The 23,591-nt window shown below is 37.4% G+C and overlaps 1 protein-coding gene across 11 annotated transcripts in view; it reads left to right on the forward strand.

Moving 5' to 3' along the window:
* The window catches only part of MYT1L (myelin transcription factor 1 like), a 305,452-nt gene that overhangs the window by 219,499 nt on the left and 62,362 nt on the right, over positions 1-23,591 (forward strand). For 5 of the 11 annotated variants that reach the window (XM_027787854.2, XM_027787853.2, XM_027787855.2 and 2 more), the window contains exons 7-12: positions 1,547-2,524; positions 7,039-7,173; positions 9,713-9,803; positions 12,091-12,198; positions 15,405-15,616; positions 21,519-21,766. In XM_027787854.2, the coding sequence (XP_027643655.1) occupies positions 1,547-2,524; positions 7,039-7,173; positions 9,713-9,803; positions 12,091-12,198; positions 15,405-15,616; positions 21,519-21,766 (1,772 nt within the window). The remainder of the gene's footprint in view (positions 1-1,546; positions 2,525-7,038; positions 7,174-9,712; positions 9,804-12,090; positions 12,199-15,404; positions 15,617-21,518; positions 21,767-23,591) is intronic. The other 6 variants (XM_027787856.2, XM_027787863.2, XM_027787858.2 and 3 more) reach the window with 3 other exon arrangements.

Consider the following 23,591-nt stretch of genomic DNA (forward strand, 5'->3'; position numbering starts at 1 on the left):
GTTTGTTTAACCCAAAACATGAAAGTCACACTTTAAAAAATGCTACGTGTTTAGGTGTACCAGTGTTGAAAATACATCTAAGCTGAAATGATGCTATCAGAGTTGATAGACTAGCTCTTGAGCAGGTGTTAATTGTCCTAGCTCTACTGGTTTCTTTCAATTTGCACCAGCTGAAAAACTGGCCTAGCATGTCAATGTAATGACAGATTTAGGAATTTTCTTTTCCAGTTGTGATGCAAAGCATTTAAATACTGCTTGAGTAGCTGATTATCAAAATATCATTTACGAGATATTCATTAGTAAATAATGATGAATGTATATGTGTTTTAAGAATGGGTCTAAGAATGACATAACTTCTGAGTGAACATGAGATGCCAGAAAATGTTCCCTGGATTATATTCATCTGACCAAATACGGATATCTTTAAGGTAGGCATCTGGTCTGTCTCCCTTTGTTGTCAATGAAGAGAAACAGGCACTTCTAGCAGTTATTAATTGTACTCTCAAGAAGATACTTTAACCAGATCGGGTGGACTGTGTCCTTAAAGTGTCTGCTTCTCTTACTGACTAAGGACGGGAACATCAAATAACTAGCTCAGATATAGATGCCTGCCTTGCTGATGTCTAAAGTTAGGTGAGATGAATCTTACCCTCAGGGCCTCACATTGGCTCCATCTTACTAAGTTGTCCCTCTATTATTCAATAGTTACTAAAGCAAAGCTAAATAAAATGTGGTAAATCTGCACCATTATGTTACAATACACAGGACAGTAAATAACAGCCCTATCATACGTGTATGACCATAAATTTGGGCTAGCGTATTTACTTACAATTATATTATGCATAATTGCTTCTATCTTCCTTTCTTGTAACAACTCTTAAAATTCTGACTTCTCCACAGTTTCATAGTTAAAACTGAGAGATTTTGATTTCTACTGATGGATCCACCAAGTAAAATGCCATTTTGAACTTTGTGAATAGTTACTGGTTATCTAGCGTTAATGGTGTGCATGGTGTTAAAACAGTGGTATTTTCCTGCTTGGTGCATATTTTTTCTCTTTTGGTGAATAGCATTCATCAGTAAGAGAATAAATCCAGTAGTACTAATTCCTTTGCCATCTACCATATTTCCAGGAAATAAAGTAGTAAGAAAAGTTGGAAACATAGGCAATAATGTCATATTAGTAATATGATTGTAATAAACCCCAAAAAACTGTAAATACAGAAGCGGAAGGAGAAAAGTATTTATGCCATAATATTTAGCAGTAGTAGTAATTAGCATTTTGATTGCCTTTTTTCTTATCGGTTCTGTGAAAGAAATTCATGTGAATGGCAAATAAACAAAAATAGCCTTATAGGCTGTAGAGAAATTAACTTCACATGGGCCTTAGTGTTATAGAATCGCTGTATAATTAACAGTATTTGACATGCAGTTTGTTTTCTGTCCTTGCGATTGCAACAACAGTTCCAATTGTAGCCACTTTTTTCTTTTCTTTTCCTTTTTCTTTCTTTCTTTGTTTCTTTCTTTGTTTCTGTTTTTTATGCAGAAGACCATCAAATGAATTGTCACAATACTCGAATAATGCAAGACACAGAAAAAGACGATAACAATAATGATGAGTATGATAATTACGATGAACTGGTGGCCAAGTCATTGTTAAATCTTGGCAAAATTGCAGAGGATGCAGCATACAGAGCCAGGACAGAATCAGAAATGAACAGCAATACATCTAATAGTCTGGAAGATGATAGTGACAAAAATGAAAATATTGGTCGGAAAAGTGAGCTGAGTTTAGATTTAGACAGTGATGTTGTTAGGGAAACAGTGGACTCCCTTAAATTATTAGCACAAGGACATGGTGTAGTGCTTTCAGAAAACATTAATGACAGAAATTATGCAGACAATACTTCACAGCAAGATAATAGGAATATGAACTTTGTAATGCTAGGGAAGCCCGTGAACAATGGACTTACAGAAAAAATGGTGGAGGAGAGTGATGAAGAGGTGTGTCTCAGCAGTTTGGAGTGCTTAAGGAACCAGTGTTTTGATCTGGCTAGGAAACTCAGTGAGACAAACCCACAGGAAAGAAATCAACAGCAAAACATGAACACTCGTCAGCATGTCAGGCAAGAAGATGACTTCCAAGGAAGAACACCAGACCGGAATTACTCTGATATGATGAACCTAATGAGACTTGAAGAACAGTTGAGCCCCAGATCTAGGACTTTTTCTAGCTGTGCAAAGGAGGATGGTTGTCACGAAAGAGACGATGATACCACCTCTATTACTTCAGATAGGTCTGAAGAAGTGTTTGATATGACAAAAGGTAACTTAACCCTGCTTGAGAAAGCAATTGCTTTGGAAACTGAGAGAGCAAAAGCCATGAGAGAAAAAATGGCAGTGGAAGCTGGAAGGAGGGATAATATGAGATCATTTGAGGAACAGTCTCCAAGACACCTTTCTGGAGATGACAGGAAGCCTAAACCCAGTGACGGCCATGTCAAAAAGCCATATTATGGTAAAGGTAATATTTCTATATACCGTATGTTATGTCATGAGACGGTGTGAGCTAACGTGTTAAGTTTTGCATAGATTTCTGAAATGAAGTTATTGATTCCACATAATGGGAACTTTATTTAAATTGTAGTAGTATGACATGATTGTAAAATAGCATCATGTTGCGATTATAAAATAAAAGAGTTCTTCTGCAGTGTTAGAAATATGTACAATATTTCAGCGAATATCATTTGGCTAAATTTAAAAAACTTTTCAGGGAAAAAAATAAGAGATCATGTTGAAAGAGGCAAAGATTTTTCTCAAGATCTTAATGTATTTTATAGTAATAATTAAAAAACAATGAAGATAATTACATTGCAAACTAAATTGGAAGTGGGGTTTTATGTAGCAGGTAGTCAATCGGCTATGAAGTGCATATTTTACAGATTGGATTGGGTAGGTGGCATCATGACTTATAAAATTATCATCAAGTGACAGTTATTGATGAAGCCTCTCCCATCTAAAATGTAGAATTGCCTGATAGAAATTGAACAGTATCAGAATGACCGATAACATAAGATAGGGGCAGTGACTAGACATTAATTATCTTAAGATAGTAAGGTAATGGAAACCATTTGCTATGCAAGGCATGGTGTGGCCTGGGCTGAGATCAATAGCAATTTCTTTCTTATATGCATTCCACTTCACTGGTTTCATTCATTGTGGAAACAGTTAAGGTGCTGCCTTGACCATAATTCAATACAAAAGAAAAAAACAAAAACAAAAACAAAAAAAAACAGAAAAAAAAGGAAAAAGAACAGACTAAAGGTTAACTTTAGAATGCCTTTTAATTTGCGGGATTATCATGGTGATGGTGTGTTTATATTACCACACCCCTCTGTAATGTGTCTACATCTGTACATGTAGGGCAGTGTTGTGTAAGGTGTTCAATACCTCCTGAGACTCACTGAACACCCCCGATTCCCATTGACTTTAGTGGAAGTTGAGGATGTGGTATTTCTTGGGAGATGCTAAGCAGGGACTGGGTTCATCTAATATTTGTTGTAAAAATATTTGGTTTCCTTTCTACAACTGAGATGGTGAGCATTTTTCTCCTTTTTATAAATCCCTGTTTTGAAAAAGTAATACTCTAAGATCTGCCCATGACATTCAGGAAGGCAGACAACATCTTGGTCCAAGAAAGGTTTTGATCTTTTTTACAAGCCTTAAGGAAAAGTAATGACCAGTCTTTTAGAAAAGCATGGGAATTACTGATGTCAAACACTCTTCTGCAATGCATTTTAATGAAGTTTTGTTTGTTTTAAGCATAAATACATGGTCTAGTGAGTGCTGTAGTAACTTCGGGTACTTGGGGAAGACAACTTTAGTTAGTGTATAACTGCATAGCCATGTGGATGTTGTGCTAAATGTTGTTTGCATATGACCTATTGTAGATACATTTCCCTTTGATTATATGTCTCTAAGAAAACCACAGAAAACATGGCGAAGCAATACTAATTTTTGAAGAGCTTTTTAACTCCAGTGTTGTCCAGCCCTTCCAGTCTGTGCATGCCTGGGAAAGCATTTATGCATATAGATCTGCTGTCTCCAAAAAGACTGTACAGTTTCTGACAGTAACAAATGTATGGACGTCCTATTTCAGTAAATTCTAGAGCTTGTTTGAACCATCCTATCTCTTGGGAGCACAGGCTGAACTGATGATAGGTCCAAATGCAAACCAGGGATTAAATATTGTGGTAGTTTGGACCAAGTAACTGGAGTGGATTGTTCTATGCTTTTTTGATAAAAGGGGAAAGGAAAAAATATTCCTTCCTTCCTTAAAAAAGCATAGAAAACATTCTAGTAGTTGTTGGGAGAGGAAGTTTTAAGTAAGACAATTGCTTATATCATTTGTTCTCCACTCACACATTATCTTCCACATACTCCTGGAAGAGATACCCACAGAGGTGTATGATATGGTTAAGTGGAAACTTTTTGGCTACACAAGTTTGCAGTGAGAACTATCTCCTGGCTTCAGGAGTTCTGCTTTCAGAGATCACTGAAACAACTGGTAAAGGACCACTAACCATTTTTTCACTGCCATTTAAAGTCTTCTAAACACGCTTTCTTCTGAAAGTTTTGAATTTTAAAACCTTTTGAGTCCTCTGACAACTGTCACTCAGGCAGTACTCCCATTGTGGCAAGGAGTGAGGAAAGGTTACAAATTTGAATAAAACTATGCAGTATTTCTCCCAATTAACAGAAAAGTGTGTCCAGTGTTTTGTATAAAGTTGTGGAAAGTTTAGCAAATGTCTTCCATTAAAAGCAATGGGAAATTGTGCAAGTACAATTTTATGCAAGTTTTGAAATCATTAAGAATAGTATACAGCATCTTTTCTGACTCATTAGACCATAAAGGCTCTTAAGGATCTGATACATGCTATAACTTTATAGCATAGACTTGAATACAGAGAAGGATTTGCTTGACACTGTAGGATGTAAGTGTCTGGATCCTCAGCTGCTCTAAATTAGAATACTTTCATTGACTTTGGTGGAGCTCTGACAATGTGGAGTAGCTAACATTCCTCTAGTTTAATGTCTTTAAAAAGCCATTATGGTCTAAATTAATCATCTACATTTTTTGCAGTCCTTGAATATTTTTATATTTACGCAATTTATATTTCATTTACATTACCTATTCACTTACCTAATACTTTTACACATCCCAAAGTACTTGACTTGAAGAGTTGCTTAGACTTGTGTATGTATGTAGCTGTTGGCTTGCTGTTCTAGTGGTCTCAGCACAGGCCTATCTGGCAGGAATTCAAATCCCTCCTCTGACATTTGCTCCTTCTGTGGCCTTGGGTTTAACTTCTTGATCTCTTTGCTTCAATTTCCTGACATATAAGATTATGGTCTTTCCAGGAGTGTTGTGATAACTGTATAGCACTTTGGAGATAGATTTGTATGTGTATTTATCATTAAAGAGCATGAAACAAAGAACACTGTTCTACAGTCAACATGCAAGTTGAGTAAAATAAAACTTTCATAATTAAGGATTCCTTTTGCAAAAGGCAAGGCTTAAATATTAAAATTTAAGAATGGATTTAAGACATGGAGAGTCATTACATCGAGTTAAATAATTTCTCTAAAATGAAGGTGTTTTGGAAGAACTTGCAATGTAAAAGTATATATATATAAAAAAGCTACCAGAAGGAAATCAAGGAAAAATAAGTCCACAACTGAATGTGAACTCTGGATTGTATTGATTCATGCTGAAAAAAATGGGTTGTATGCGAAGTTCTACACGTACCAGATTTCCACTGATTGTACTGAGGGTTGCATTTATTGAAGCTGGGATGGAATTTAATGTAAGAAACACTTAATGGAAAACAAGTAGCAAAATCTTATTTTCCAGAGATGAAAGCATAAATACTGAAGCAGAGCAACGACAAGAGCAGCATAAAGTACTTAAATGAGGATAGCTCAGATTTGGTATGAAAGGAGGATGGACTAAAAAAATGGAAGGGGGATGCTGGTGGATCTTTAGCCAAAATGGTAGCAGTTAGAGCATCCTGAATTTTATTACTTTAATACTAGTACAGAAATCTGCAATAGTCTCCAAATCTGGCAGCTGTGGTCAAGATCATAAGATGCAGTTGGTATCACGTGCTGGGCTGGAAGGGTAGAGTTGTTATTTTACAAATGCTCTGTTAAAGGACACAAGCTGATGAAGTATGTGAGAAGGTTCTAGTTCAGGATTAACCTCACCAGCAGTTTTACTACATTATTGGCAGAAAACTTTATTTTATTGAAATAATCTCTATTTAGACTTTTCATTGATTTGTAGACAGAAGATCCAACAACATTTTGAAAGATCATTAACCTTCAAAGCATATGAGTATTCAAGCATTATATATATGTATGTTTGTAGTACCCCAAATTTACACAGCAAGTGATACTTTCAGTAATTCTGATTACGATGTTTATTCTACCATAATTTATTGAAGACAAAGGTATATTTTCATAATTCCTACCACTTCATAAGGAATGTAAAGAAAAAAGTCTTGTCAGTGAGCCTTGGAAAGGGGATTTATTGTGCTGAACCATTGAATCGCTATGCTAAAGAGCTGGGTGTGCTACTCTCAGGACACTGAACTGCTATGACAGTACATTTGCAGACCTTAATACGTCAGGCAAATAAAGAAGGGAATCTCCAACTAAACAGTTTCCAAGTGACCTTACACCCTTGAGCTGATGCTTGCCAGCAGAACATTGGTTGACAGTGGTATGGCTTTGCTATAAAAAGGTCACTTTCCAGTCGTTGTGAATGGATAATGCTGTGATCATAGGAGCCTGCAATCTGAAAAGAAAATAGCAGGATAAAAGTATCAGAAATGTGTTAAGAAGTAGAAGGTTTTATTTTTTTTCTTCTAGTTTTCATAAGAACATTTACCAAAGAGTAAATGACATGATTAAATGAACCTTCTTACAGAAATGTGAAAAGCATCATTCACTTGACACATTTGTTGTAAATTATAGATCCCTCAAGAACAGAAAAGAAAGAGAGCAAATGTCCTACCCCTGGGTGTGATGGAACTGGCCATGTAACGGGGCTTTACCCCCATCACCGCAGTTTGTCAGGATGCCCACACAAAGATAGGGTCCCTCCAGAAAGTAAGTTCACATTGTTTCATGGAAACGGGGGATAAAACTACAAAGATTTTTCTAGCATGCTTTTTAAACCTTTTATTTAAAAAAATTATTTTCATTTTTCAGTATGGTTTGTCTCAACTTAGTCAACTGTTCTGTGTTACACTTTTTCCTTTATTCCATCATTTCCATTCTCTACTAACTTCTACACTAAAAGAACACCTTTTAAAGCTGTATTCTTTGATTTTAAGAATCCTAGGTTATTTTTAAATAGATGTATTCAGTCAACAGAGAAAAAGGTTTCCAGATGTCACTGCTTTTACTTCTGCGTGCTGATGTCACATCAACTGTCCCTGTGGTCTTGTACAGGAATAATTGTAGCTGAAAAACTTGCAACCCCTTTCCTTTGTTGTCGGTGTGTCCGAGATATAAACTAGTTTATATTATTAAAAATAACAATTTGGCTGTTTAGTTACACAACTCAGGATTTTGAGCAAACATCCCCTGTCAGTCACATGGGTGGAATTTCCTGCCATGTTAGCGGATTCTCTGCAAAGGAGGTTCACCCATATGAGCTCATGGATGTTCACTTGAAGGCAGGGGGATCTGTTTCTGGAAGTCACCGCCCTGGCTGGTGGAATCGGCATAGTTCTGTTGAAGCTAATTGCTCTATGCTGATTTACACTAGCCGAACACCTAGCTAAACCCCAGTTTTCTTTCACACCAATTTTAAAATGGAGTTATTCCATTAAAGCCTATGCACCTAAAATCCCCACTGTCCATCAGCACTTACAGACCTAACCTCGACAGATTTACAACAGCCTAAAGGAAACGTTATAAAGCTGGTCCGGGGTGAAATGGTCCCCTGTTTCCAAAGGAAAGTAGACTCTGAAGGGTAGGAAAACAGAAGCAGATTAGTGCACCAAGAGTGGCAGACATAAAAAGTCTCCTCTTTCATGGTAGAGTGGCTTCTTCCAGAAGTAATGAGGCAATACTTTAGAAAACTTTGTTGTAGCTTGGCTGATCTCTGAATACAGTAGAACAAATAGAGTAATTTCTATGCTTTGCAAGACTCTGTAATTTTCTGAAACACAAATATTTATTTGGTTTCTCAAAGTTCTCTCATTTGTACAAACGGTAAATAAAAAGCTGTTTAGAAGACTTTGTAAATCAAAGAAGAATATAGCTTTAAACTGTTTGCATGCTCTTGTACCTACTAAAATGAAAAAGGTGAGCTCATCTTTTTTTATTTATTTTATTTTTCCTGTGATGTTGGCCTTGTGAAGCATGTTTCAAGAACAGCTTTGAATAGTAGGAATTTCAGAGTAAAGCTTTTGCATCTATACATATTTTAGCACACTGATGATGGGGTGATGATGATGGTTATCTTTCAATCAGTATACATGGTTAAATTCTCAAGTCTCTGAACAGCTTTTATTCAGTTCTTAACTCAGTCAAGGAATTAACTGATTTTATTGGATCTTTTTTTGAGTGAGAACTAAATACAGGCTTCCAGACTACTTCTTGTATGAGAAACCCAAAAATTTGCAAGGGCTGGATGGCCTTTTTCCATGGAGTGATGTACTGCCATCCAGCCCTGAGACATGGATTGAGATATGTCTCACATCATACAAAACACTTTAGTGTTCCCAAAAAGCTCTTGATAATTCGGCACTTCATAGCATGAGCTTTATGATTTTGAGGATTACTGCTCTTAGCAACCTTGGGAGTACATTTTCCATCCAGCTTGCAATGGATGCAGATGTAAATCAGTTTACTTGCTTAAGCTTGTACCACTTATTTCTTTTTTACACAGTTTTTTTTTTTTTATTTATTTATTTTTCCTGCCATCCCTCAATTTTTAAGTGCTTATTTTAGTTTTTAGTCTTTTGAAAAAAATTTCTATCCATTGCAATTTTCACATCTGTAGAGAGTACAAGTGAAAATTAAAGGACCAGTTCTGCTTGTCATATAGATATGAATGATATATCTATGTGGAAGTGGGCAGAACTGGCCCCTAGCTCAATTGGGCTGACTTATAGTTAGGGTTAAATTCTGATCAGGGTTGTACTGAGGTATGTTTCAAATAATTCAGTGTTCTACCAGTATAACTTGAGAGCAGATTTTCAGCTCTCGAGTTTGATACTGTGTGTATAAAGCTATGTATTGTGAATGCATACATTTCCTGAAAGAATTTTTCTAGTCCACAGTTTTGTTGGACTGTCGCTAGCTCACCCTTTACTGTTGATCTGATCTTTGCTCAGTGTTTTTGTATGAAGAAGATGTTGGAAGTCTTCTGCTTCACTGTTGCACCAGAGATACGTTTGTTTATAGGTTCTGTAGCCTTCATAACTTTCACTGTTGCCCTGTGTTAATGAGCATAGGGTCACAATACTTACTTCCCTCATCAGGCTTTATTGGCTATGTGTGTCACGTGTATTTTGAGGAATGCTGGTTGTTAATGAATCCTGCTTTGTTTTAAAATGGTTTCATATATACTGGGATTTGATTTTTTTTTTCTTGTTTTCATACTCTGCTGTTTTCTCTTACTCTCCTTGTCAAGTTCTTGCCATGCATGAAAATGTTCTTAAGTGTCCTACACCAGGCTGCACAGGCCGGGGCCACGTAAATAGCAACAGGAATTCCCACCGAAGGTAAGGATGCCGTCGCTGGACGCCAATCTAGAGGGAACAGTGCCTCCAAACTGCAGCCCTTCTAGCAGTCCATTGGCGGGGGGGGTGTGAGTGTGTGTTTCGTTGTTTTGTTCTGAAGATTGACAGATGGTGCTTCGTGTGCTTTATCCATTTTAAAGAGTAACATTTATTCATGTGTTTTCTGAGGAGGACGAGTGTTCATTTGCTTCGGTATGGATGAATTGATCCACAAAAGACATTTTAAGCATCCTTAGCTTTTGGGGTGGGTTTTTTTTTGTTGTTGTTTGTGTTTTTTTACTTTTTGTTTTGGTACTAGCTGAACAGCAGTGGTATGAAACAAATGGTACGACTCCTTATGGGTATGTCGGAGGGAAAAGGAAGAGTCTGCCAACATCATCAGGACTAGGGCAGAGTTCATGTTCTCACGCTTCACTCTCTTCAGGGATCATTTTATAGTGCATGAAAAAATCCACTGTACTCCTAAAAATGATTTTTTTAATACCTGAGAAACAGCATTTGAGGTACACAGACATTATAAGAGTTAGCTTTCCTACTGACCACATTCTCAACCCCAAATCCTTATTCAGCTAATACTGAATGAGAATTTTGCCTGTTTAGGAAACATTATGAAAATGTCTTATTAAATTTAGAAATGAAAATCCAGAAATGTTAGATGTAAGTATTCTAGCCAAACAAAAGAAGAACAAGGAAAAAAGCAACTTTTCTATAGTTTCCTAAGATTCTTATAGAAGGGATGCCATTGCCTATGAAATTCTGTCAAATAACAGAATTATCAAAATGTCACTATAATTTTTAGTACATATCATAATTTTCCCACAGAACAACAAGATCTTGCTTATTTCTTTCTAATTTTTAAAAATCCAGAAAGTGTGGGTAAGAGGGTGAAAGGAATGGAATTCCTTTTTTACTGTTAATTATAGCATGAAGGCTTAAGGGACTACACAGGTGCTGGACGTTCAGTCTTGTCAAGCTCTGGGTTACTGGAGCCCCTCCGTGTCTCCCAGAAGACTCTTGTGGGTACCAACCCATCTGCAATAAGCTCTGGTGCCCCTTTCTTCTCTGCAGTGATGCTGCCAGTTAGATGCAGTAAAAACCCGAGAAGGCTTTATGGGAATTACTGCTGCTTGAAGCAGCATTCACTTCTGGTTGAATATCTACTAGAATATTTGAGGTGTCTGAAGACGAGCATGTCAGTGGAGTGCAGCTGCCCTCTGGCATGACTCCAAAACCACACAGAGCCCCCTCACCCCTCTGCAGAACTAGGGCAGCGAGGGAGGGCTGGGGGGAGCAGTCTGCAGTCTGCTCACCTCTTTCTGCAGCTTTTGGGGCATTTTGCTCTGCTTCACTTTTTTTATTCTTTTTTTTTTTCTCTCTTATTTCCTGTAGAGAAGGGAACATCTGGGAATGCACTGATTTGCCTTTCATTTTAATTTCTTTTCCTGTAGAGAACACAGAGAGCTGCGGTCACACAAGCACGCAATAGACTATGACAAGGAAAGGATCCCCTCCATTGTCAGGTCACAGGTTTCTACAGCTTCACTAAGAGCACCATCTGCTGGCATCAATGTATTTATTTTTCCCTATTCTAAATCTTTTCCAGAAGAATCAGGCTTATTATTGCCACTTCAACAATAGTTCAGCATTTGCAAATTTAATTGAAATTCAAGTGCAGAAGTTCTTTTCATGTTACATCATCTACTACTAGAAAATATACTTTAGTGGGTGATATTCACAAACAAACACTAAGCATAACATAACGAAGATGTAGATTCAGAGGCCCATAGCCAAGTTTTGGACTCATTTATATGCCTAGCAAAAACATTGGAGTTAATGGAGCTGAATGAGGTGTGAAGCAGCACAAGATTTGGCCTATATGGTGGTGTCATTTAATCATCTTCAGAGCCATTTCATTGGCAACGTTTGTAGATGCATAATAAAGGTCACAAGTCTGCTACCAGAGCTGCACAGTAGAATCCAGTTTATATTCTCCTCTCCTACTGGTATGTTCACTGGCTGACATCCATGAATAATCTACCCATGTACAGTCAGAGAAGAAGAGCAGATGTAAGATCTACCATGCAACTTTGAAAGCAGAAGAAAGGAAGGCTATTCTAGAGAAAATACATATGACCAAAAAGCTTTTGGAAACTCTTTTCCTTCAGATTCTTCCTGATGCTGGCTAAGGAGGAGAAGGAGTAATTGGATCAGTGCTATAATGTGAAACTATGCAGGACAAGACAATTAAATTTCCTTTCTGTAATTGCAGCCTCTCTGGATGTCCTATTGCTGCAGCAGAGAAACTGGCTAAAGCTCAAGAGAAGCATCAGAACTGTGATGTGTCAAAATCAAACCAGGCATCAGATCGGGTTTTAAGGTATTAGAAATCACTATAATACTTATTATTATGCAGAATTCATCACACATTCACCTAATCTGAGAATTTATATTTATATACATTGTATATACATATATATCTCCTTTAAAGAAGAGTTAGAATTAGGGCTTCTGGATCCAATTCTCGCAGTGTATATTTCCCACTCAATTTACATGGGGGAGGGTTGGTAATTATTTTGGCAAATACATGTAAAGCTGAAAAGCTCATTTTTGTCTTAGGCATTGTTTGGTGTAAAGATGACTGCTGGAGTGCAAAGTCTAAGAACAATGTGAAAAAAGTTGGTATCTTTTGGGAATAAACTAATATTTACCGGTAAGTCTTGGTTTTTTCAGCAGGCTTTTACTAGTAAATATCAGTTTAAATTAAACCAGAAGCCCTATTTGCATTACCAAACTGGTAGTACATCTTTTGGCAGGACACTTGGAAAAATGCCAAGTATAGCTTAGATCCCAAAATTAGGCCAGGCTTGATTCTCTATCTCTGTTCCCCCACTCACTGCCAGGAAGGATAGAAAGAGAGAAAAGTTGTCCTAAATTTTCATACAAGAAGGACCTTAAACCAATTTGACATGATTATACCCCTTATCTTCATCTACATAGGATTCTGCATTTATCCAAACCTGTAGCCAGCTTTGGGCTATTGTCTCCTCTTTTGAGATATGTGGGTAGAAAAATATTATTTCTAAGGAGCTGAAGTTTGAGGGATACATGTAAAGGAACTAGGCTTCTGCATGATTGTACCAGCCTTATGCTGATGGTGCCCCAAGAGCTGCAGAATTTCTCCATGGATACTGTGATTTCCGTGGGCTGGGATAGGTACGTGCCTCCCAGCTGCCTCAAAGAGCCTGGAGGAAGTGCTGCAGCCTTAGTTACCAGAATTTCCTACTTACCCCGTAGGTTTCTTAGTATTTAGCTGTATTCTAGATTTAAAATCTGATAGGACTACTTAAAATGAAAGTTTTCCACTGTATTATCAACATCATTCTTTGAATGTTCTCTTAAAACTTCATCTAATCTTGACCGTCTTTTCAAACAAAGGTCTTTCCACAGAGCTAAGAACACAGAATTATGGTTCACATCTGCGAAGATTTTTTGTCATGCCTGTTGACTTTGTTTTCCTTCCTCAGATTGTTTTTGATGGGCTTTATCTTAACTGCCCCTAATTCGGATTGTACAACCTTTCAAACAGCATCCCAGACAGTTTTCTTAGAGAAAGGTTCTTCAGATCCTATTAATAATAAGCCCCTTTTGAGGGAATAACACCGTTTCCCACCTGATGGAAAAAGACAGCTCAAAAATGCGGTGGCTTTTACCACTGCTGACTAGAGGGAACCCACAGAAGTCAGACACCATACAAAGGCAGCAACTGCTCACATGCAGTATCCAGATTGCTGGCAGACTCCCTAGGAACTTGCGCTACAATCTTACCTTTGCTTGTGAGCCTGCCCTGTGTTTCAGACTTTATTGGCAACTCAGATAATGCTTTCATCTTGTCTCCTGCTTCCTTTTTAGCTTTAAGTCATTAAAGTATTCACGATAAAGAAACTGGGAGGTGTTTATAATATTTGCATGCAGGCAACTGATGGGCAGACAGAGATGTTCTAAGAGTAAATCTTGAATATTTGCCTTTAACCCAATTTCCATCCCACCTGCATTTAAAATTTCTTACTTAAAAAGGAATCAAATTCATAGGACTTCTGTTCCACATAAATTTTGGATTTGCATTGAATGTACAGGATCTGAATTGCATTTTCTTAGCTAAATATAGATTATCTTGGGACAGGATCAAAATATTATTCATATCAGCTCATTGTATAAATAAGCCTGCTGTATTTTGTGAGGAAGAAGTGTCTAAAGGAACGAGCATACATAAATCAAAAGGAACAGTATGACTAATACGATTTCTTGGGTGATCTTTACATAAATATCCTGACTAAATTCTATGAAAATGAATTCGTTCAGAAAAACATAATATAATATTCAAAACCTATTTCTTACTATTTATCACATTCCGTTTTGTCAGTCAGCATGATGATACTTCTGGTCTTGGCTGAATTTATGTTCCTAAGAATGTTCCTTCCATTTCCTCTGGTTATAAATGCAGTAAAGGGAAAAAAAAAAAAAAGGAAAAAGACTTGATTATATGAATCTTGATTACAGCAGAAGCACCTCAGGTGTGCTGTTCATCATCTTTACTCCTGCTACACAGTAGGTAGGTGCAGCACTGTGTAGCGTTGTTCCCTATGACCTAGTCATACAACACTTTCTTATATAGGTAAGGTCTGAAGGATCTGACCTTCATTTAGCTGCTTTGAGAGCTGATGACTTCTGCGTCCACACGCATTATACAGTGTGACAGTGGAGCTCACTGCAGCATTCTTTCACTGAGATTTCACACATTTCTCCAGTGGCCAAATGAGATCAGTCAGGGCTTTTTCCTGACTATCCTCCCTGATCCTAAATTAAAGAGAAATTTAGCTGATACAGTTTTATTCTGTATTCATTCGCAGGACCTTCCTTGAGGTGTGTATCAGGAATCGCAGCTCCTGCCAGAACCTTGCATTTAAGGGTGAGCAGGACCTGTGAGGCAGCAGCTCAAAGTCAACAGAGATTGTGAGACTCTTCTGTGTATTTCTCAAGACAAACATGGATTTGTACATTGAGGGAATAAACAGGACTGGCTCCTTTGGAAAGCATGTGGGAAAACAGCATATAACTCTGTTGAAAGAAACCCAGAGGAAACTCCATTAATTAAGTGAAGCTTCTAGTGCTGTTTTTTCTTTTTGACATTTAAAGGAATTTGCCCAAACTTCTTCTGTCAGTCTGCTTGCCCGTCTTTTATTCACCTCCCAAAAGAGGAAGTGTTTGCTACGTGATGCAATTACATGGGGAAAGGGAAACCCTGAAGTATAGGGTCTTAAAAAGATAGGATTTTAGTAGGATTTTAAAATAGTTTTAGCTACAGGATACATTTAGTGGTATTAGAATTAATTTTGTTTAGGCTTTGTTCAAGAAAATACATATTGTTTGTCTGCTGAAAATAACCAAACTAAGAAAATGCAATAGTATATTGCTGTCTCTTGAGTACAAGAAATAACTAAGATTTTCTAATCTGAACTATAAATTTTGCACAGACACAGTAAACTGAACTGCATCTAACAAACTTTACATATCTTTAATTTCTAGGCCCATGTGCTTTGTTAAGCAATTGGAGATCCCTCAGTATGGCTACAGAAACAATGTCCCCACCACCACACCCCGCTCCAACTTGGCCAAGGAACTAGAGAAATACTCTAAGACTACGTTTGAATATAACAGTTATGACAACCATGCCTATGGCAAGAGAGCCATAGCTCCCAAGGTGCAATCCAGGGATATATCCCCCAAAGGATATGATGGTAGGAGGTGCACACTCTTATACATGAGAGACAAGTTTGCAGTTAATCATGTTGTTGTATATGTAAACATCATACAAATAAGACATGTTTTTGTGGTGTTCATATAGTATTATGAGGAATGCTGTCATGTGTAAGTTATTTTAAAGGCCTTTTTAAAAAGCGTTTTATACGGTGCTTGTTTCAAGACTGTTGCACTGGCAAAAGAACGTCTCCAGCTATTAAGCTCTTGGGATGTGTTGAGATCGCAATAAAAGCTAAGTAATAGAGCTAGTCCTTATGTTGTTATCTGGGAGACTTGGCCTCAAGGGTCACATTAGGATTCTCACTTCCGTACGGTAGTTCAGGTAACCCATAAAGATAACATACTTGTTCTGTGGGGATATGGAAGTAAAAAACCTGGATCTCATTGCACTTCAGAAATCACTGCTACTTAATGAGGTATTTCTGCTCATTTTGTCCTCATGAATACACCTGTTGAATTCTTTGGAAAACCAAACACAATTAACATGTTTAGGAGTAGGCTGAAAGTTCCTTCAGTTCAGGAGAAGACAATGGATGGGGTCTGTCAGGCAAGAGGAATGTTATTAGAGGGGAAAAAATGAACTGCAGAATAAAGAATAAGGACTTGAATTATAGCTTTTAAGCACATCAGGATTTTTTCAGACCAATACAATTATATGTGTGTATATATATATATATGTAACATGTGCGTGTATGTGTGTGTATATATATATATATATATATAAACCCAAACTGTGCCTTATCTTTTTTTTTTTTTTTTTTTTTTTTTTTTTTCCAATGTTAACAGGTTGGTTTTTGGTTAAAATATTTGATACTACTCACTGACTACCATAGGAGATTTCAGGCAGTTGTCAGATTTTTGTTTAGGAAAACAGAAATAAATATACTATAGAACAATTTATGCTGTTGCCTGAACACAGACTCTGACATTCAAAAGTAGGTAAGTGGAGAAAGGGAAAATTGCTACAGCTCTTACCTTCCTATTTCTGGTATTTTGGATATTTTGCTTTCTCATAGAATCAACAGGCATGTTCTTGCACTATAGCAGAAAAACGAAGGGTTGTGAAAGGCAACATATTTTTGAGTAAAAGTGCCCTTTCTTCTCTCATACACTCATCTTGTTTGCCAGTAGCAGAATAAGGGCTTGAACATTATTAAAGCTAAAGCACTAAATCTAACTGTGGTTAGCAAGCTAATGAGTGTACATTAATATAAGGTAAATGAGATATTAACTGTTGTGTATATGCTCTGTCTACTCTAGCAGAAAGGAAAGAATCACATTATTGCTGGGGATCCTGTGGACATTCATATTTTCAGATCAAATTACTGATGCTTAAACGAATTATATATATTTCTCATTTAAGACCCTTTTTCAGCCAATAATTAAACACTCCGCTTTTTTTTCCAAATCACCAGAACTTTAAAATACATGTAACATTGAACACAAGTTTAACAATGGCCTTAAATAATGAAAGGCTAGGGTGATATAGGTCACTGTCTTTATGCACACTTCTTTTACTTTGATATAAATGGGAATTCTACTTGGAGATAAGATGGGGATGAGGTTGTTTCACTGCTCAGTCACGTGAGCCAGAGAGGACTGAGGGACGCTGTATATGTGTGCATGCTGGTACAGCAAGTGTATGTGGTTCTTGTGTATTCAGAACTGCTGAAGCCCATTATAGCTGGAGCAGTTTGTTTGCCCAAGGAAGGCTAATTCCCTATGGATTTGTTCCATACCCCTGACTGCAGGAGATGGCCCACACTGTACCTGCTTCCAAGTGATGTGTGTGCTGTCTGGCCAGACAGACATGTCAACATGGTTCCAGAAATGGGACATAATTTGCGTTTTCATTTGTACCCTCTCAGTGGTTTTCATGAAACGTTTAGGATTCACATCTCTGATATTCTGTAAGCACTCCATCATATTTGGCTTAAATTGGCAAAGGGTTTTGAAATTCCCCAGGAAAATCAGCTAAATACATAGAACGATGAAGTGAAATCCTGGGCACACTGAAATTGGTCAGTTTTGGCACTGATTTTCAATGGAACAAGGATTTTATTAACAGTTGTAGAATAACTGAAGGAGGTTTCAGGAAGAGGCTCTTCACTTAAAAGAGCCACTTTTCCTTCAAGAAACTGAAGTATTTTTAGGTGATTTCATATTTGCATGTAAAAAAAAATAATTATTGCTACTAAAGCCATTATGGAAGTACAGAGCGCACACCTATTATATATGTTGGCAAAACACCTTCACATAAAAACAGATTTATTTCTGAACACTCAACTTGAAAAACCTGAAAATAAGCCTAAGGTTTTGGGTGAACTTGACAGAAAGGTTTTCTGACTATTTAAGATGAGACAAATAAGTCTAGGCATATGAAAAATCAGTAATTTAATTTCTCAATGCTTTTTTAATTGTAAGTTAGCACTGTCTTTCCATCATCACAGAAAGGGATTATATGTTCAATAAGTGTATGGTTGTGAGTGACATGAACATAAATAGCTCCTTTTGGTTTGTTTCCTTGATTTTTTTCCCCAGTAAGTTTAGTAAAAACTGAACAGAAAATGGATACTTTGTGGTGGGGTAGGATGCTCTGATAATTCTTGAGAAATCTGCTTGTGGGGTTGTTTTTAATTTGAAATCAGTTTAGTAGTGTATTGGGTGTTTGATTTATAGTATACAGCAGTAGATATAAGAACAGCTGGACACAGCAAGGCAGAGGAGACAGTAACTCTTTCAGTTGCTCAGGTGATGTCAGGAACTCCTCTCATTCCACTGATAGTCCTGGGTCCTTCTACCAAAACACTGAGAAAATGTTAGGGGTGGGATTCATTTGACCATATCTAGACTTTTCTAATGTCAGTAACTACATCTGAGCTCATCACCCCTTTCAGATCCAAGGAGAGACACTTCTCTGATTCAATTAGTCTCCTCCTGAAGTACCTATTTAAAACTGGTCAGGTGAATCACTGCCTGGAAGTTCTTATTTTTTTCCACTGTGTGTATAGGAAGCCTGTAATAACTAGGTCAGATATCTGAAGTTAGGTGAGATGAATCTCCTATTGTGCAAGTCAGAAAAAGCATTGAAACTGTAATTAATTTATGTAACACATTCAGTGTTTAGGCAGTACTAAGGGATGAAGGTGCCTGGGCAGAATTTAATGCTACTCCAGGTATCTTTCTTTGGTCATTTACATTGTTGGGATCGCTTCCACTCCTCCATTTTAATTAGCAAGAGGAGCCTGTAGACTTCGAGAACTTTGTAATCAGCCCCATGGCACGTCTGATGGGAGGCCAGTTTGGGTATGCTGGTTAGATCTGTGTCTGTTATTTAATGGGAAAGGTGTTCTCCACATTTGGTTTTGCTCCGGATCACAAAGTGTAGGTGGACCGCAGAGCTTCCAGAACCTGGTGCCACAGGGTTGGGCAGTGTATCAAGCGGAATTATCTGGTATTGAAACAATGCAGCTTTCCCATCATTAGAGATCAAGTTGATTTGGTTCATTATGAATTGATGATCTTTGTTTCTCCTGAAAAGCTAATGTGAAATGAACAGTCTGGGTTATGTGACTCATCTGAAAATGTACAGCTACAGTAAAGTTAAAATAACCATGGCCATTTCTCTCTAAGTACCTTTTGTTCAAATTATTGGTAATCTAAAAGCTAATAATTGCATAGCATGCTTATAGCACTTTATGTCTTCGAAGTGTTTTGCAAATGAATCACAACACAACTAAATTTTAGAAGCATCTTTCTATTTATAGGGAAAATTAATTTGAAGGATAATATAGTTTGACCAAGGCCACAGAGGAGTCCATATCAGAGTGTGCATGAGTTTCTGATGGTTAGTCCTATGTATAAAGCTGCCTCTTTCCCTCCCTTTCTTTAGCACACATTCTCATATATATATATATATATAAATTCCCATGTAGTATGTCTCTTATGTCTGTCTAAATGTGACCTGCTATAACAAGACTTAACATTTTTTGCAAGTGACGGAAGTCTTATTTGTTCATGTGAATTTTGAAAGATATTTCTAATTTGGCAAGTTCATTGGTACAGGGTGCTTGCTGTGTTAACACAGTAGAAACTGAATTACTCAATCATTTCCTTCAGTATAGGAAAATTCTTGTGTGTCTTGGATATGGTTACACACTAACAATGGAGAAATGCTGAATTTTTAATGACCACCATTGACTACTATATTAATAATGGAACTCTGGAGAATAGTTCACAGATTTATTATTAGCGGATACCCTGCTAGAGTAGTGCTACTATGTGTTCAAAACAAAGAAATGTGATGAATATTTAGCATGCACTTCACTTAAAAAAAAATCACACCCTGTGCATTATGTGGCTTTCCTGAGAAAACTCCATCTGTTACGAATTAAGTGAAATGCTATTTCCTTTACAGTAAAAATAACGCCGTGATTTTTTTGAGTTTTTAGAGAAAGGAGGATGACATAAGCTCTAGCAGAGATATTTTGCTTTCAGATTCTCCTTTTGAACCCTGCCTGCCTACCAAAGCAGCCTGTGGTTCACAAATGGGCTGTGCTCATGGGAGCAGATTATTATATGTGTGTCTGCTCAGACAAATACACCTGAAAAGCCTGGCATTTAAATGGCGCCCATCACGGAAGAGCTCTAGCTAGGGCCTGACCTTTCTTGTATGGCTCTCTAATCAGCATGCTAGTTGGTTATTGTTATACCGTGCAATAAGGTATGATCTCTGCAGTATACATTTCCATCTTAAGGGGACGTAGTTGCTGTAATATGCGTGTGTGTATCCTCTGACCTTGACTTTAATATTTTTTTTTTCTGAAAATACATAAACTTTTAGATTTAGGAAGCGAGCTCACAATTGATTGCATTTTATATAAACACTTCTAAAACAGTTTATTTGGGAAGAGGGCTGGAGAAATAAGGGGGCTAATAGGGCTGTTTTCCATTATTACTATGATGCCTTTGGCTGCAAGGAGCATTTCTTAAAAGCAGCGACAGCGCTGCACTGTGTCGGGATGGGCTGGATGTGAGCGCTGTCAGCGCCTCGGCTCTCCCGCACCTGGTCGCAGCGGTCGGTCCGAGTGCAGCTGAGTGCTGCTCTCCGTGGGGTGAGCGGCAATGGGCGCCTTCCGTCCTTGCTGTTTCTACAAAGGGTTGTAGGCACTTGGGTTATTTGAAGGTGGGGATGCTTCATTTGTATCTGTTTCCGTTTATACAGCTACTGCTCCTGCCTTTGTGCAAGGCATGGTAAAACTCACGTGTGACCACCACCTTTCTTATTCCGTCCCGTTCCTCTCCTTTCTGATGGCCAGTGTTGTGATATTTGCCTGTGATGTAAGAGGAAAACTTTTAGGAAGCACGGGGTGTCTGCTGACATGCGGGTAGCACTGTGGCCCAGAGACCAAGCCTCACAGCCTCACAGGGGGCTTGATCCCGAGCAGCTGGGGGGGTCTAGGCCTTAAATAACCCTTGACTTAGGTAAACAGGAAAAGGTCCCGTAGTGTTATGTTGGCCCTTATTAATAAAAATGAATGAGCTAAGCAGATCCTACCTTCTGTCTGACTATATATGTGGGGTAAAAGCAGTGTTTCTATGTTTTTATTGTTTTCTAAATCCAGCCTGTTTGTCAGAACGATTCATGATCACATCATGCATATTTTTACAGGAGGTTATTTCATGTAAAATCACATATGTAGCATATAGAAGTCACAGACAGAAATCAAGAAATACAGCCATCATTCTTATTGTGGGCTTTATTTTTGGCATCAGTTACTGTTGCTCATTATAAATTTCACCTCCAGCAGTTTGTTTTTCTCTTCACTTAGGCAGAATGTTCATTCTTTTGAGTCATCCTTGTCATATTTCTTCCCACAGCTAAACGCTACTGTAAGAATTCAAGTCCAACCAGCAGCACAACAAGCAGTTATGCCCCTAGCAGCAGCAGCAATATGAGTTGTGGTGGAGGCAGCAGTGCCAGCAGTACCTGCAGCAAGAGCAGCTTTGACTATACTCATGACATGGAGGCAGCGCACATGGCTGCTACTGCTATTCTGAATCTCTCCACTCGCTGCAGGGAGATGCCTCAGAACCTCTCCACTAAGCCTCAGGATCTCTGTGCGAGGGTAAAAATTAGTAATTCTGTTTGTTGATGAAGATTTCTCTTTACTGCACTTGCTCTGTGGCCCTGATAGAAGAATAGTACATCTTGCTTTTTTTTTTTTTTTTTTCTTTTTTCTTTCCCTTTTTGTCAAAATCAACATAATCTGGTGGCTCTGCTGAAGCAGGGAGGGGGAAAAAAAAAAAAAAAGACATAAATTGCTCACAAGTATCTTGGGAAATCCTGATCGCAATACCAACTGATGATACTGATAGCATGTGCTCCTTTTTTTAATTTGTCTTTTACTAGTGAGATCTATAATTATGAAAGATGTTTGGATTGCTCAAGTTGTATTAATTGCAATACTGATTTTTTTGCTAAACACAGTCTGATTCAAACATTTCGTGAAAGGATTAAGATTTAGCAATGTATTTTCATTTAAAAGTCAGAAATGGGACCTAAGATTAAAGATCTAGCACAAAGAAATCTATGCTACTAGTATGTTATAATTTCTTGTCTGTCTGTGATATCAAAGTTCTTAAGTCTCTGCCTAATACATTTGAAATGAACAAATCCTCTAGTACAGGTGACTTTAATGTGTTTAACAGTAGTGCGGGGTCACTAATGTTCTATATGTTCATAGAGCTTCACTATGTTATGAAATGGCTATACAAATAAAATCTTTTGTTGTTAAGCTTTAGATATTAAGAAAAACAGTGAATTATTAATATTTATTAAAGATTTACGAAAATATTTTTTTTTTCATTATAAACTTTTAAGTCTCCACTCAGAAAGCTGTTAAGAAATTAGTATTTAACATGCACCAGCAAACAGTACGGTGCTACCTATAGAAGACCACTAGATGGCAAGTAGACAGATGCAGTGCAGAGGAAAGGTTTTTATTGTGCTTATAGAAGAGCTTTCGAGCTGGCAGACATGTTCTGTTCTTCTACATATAGAGAAAGGTTTTCTTCCCTCATCGTGTAAAGCCCCTTGATCATTCATAACAAACTAAACCCACAGGAGTAGGTATTAATAATAATCATGATTTAAGCCAGAATGGCTGGTGACTTTGTTTTCATTTGAAAAGCATTTGCTGCTTTTTATATTAATTTATTTAATACTTTTCAACAGGGAAATCTCTTTCTGGCACGTGAATAAATGCAGTTGTTCCCTGTATCAACACGATGGAAAAAGTTGGAATTAAATACTAAAAATCTTCTGTATGAAAACCAGAAGGGGCCTCTTTCCTAATGTGTCACCTTATATTGAGTCTGGAGGAATGAATTGTAGGAAGATAAACAAGTATTTTCTAAATTAAATTAGCAGGATAGCAGCAATTAGATATATTCTCTGACAAAAGGCAGTAATTTGGAGAGAGAGATTTGCATTCACAGTGCTTTCCTGCAGCTCTGTTGTTACTCAAGAGCAGAGAAACTCGCCAGACGTATGAGGAGTCAGTCACATTCACATCAGTTTTGAAACCAAATTTCTCATGGAGCATTTCATTTTTAAAAAGATGAGGGATTCTCTGTGGGCATTTTTATTTTATGTGTCCTTAGTTTTTTAAAATTTGTTTTCATTTTAAGATATCTTATTTCCCCTCATCTAATATAATAGACAACCCTTGTCTGTATCTATAAAAGAAAAAGTGAGAGCCCATACTTACCCTATTTTTCACAGTGCCTCAGTTGCTGCAGAAATTGGACCAACTATTGTTGCAACTATTGTGCTACCTGAATGTATTGATTATAAAGACAAATATATGAGATATTAATATATTTACAGCGGCAGGGAAGGAAATGTGAAATTTATATTTATTTCTTCATTAGCAAATGGTGTCCAAAAGA

Source organism: Falco peregrinus, chromosome 7, assembly GCF_023634155.1.
Source record: "Falco peregrinus isolate bFalPer1 chromosome 7, bFalPer1.pri, whole genome shotgun sequence".
In the NCBI taxonomy this organism is placed as follows: Eukaryota; Metazoa; Chordata; class Aves; order Falconiformes; family Falconidae; genus Falco; species Falco peregrinus.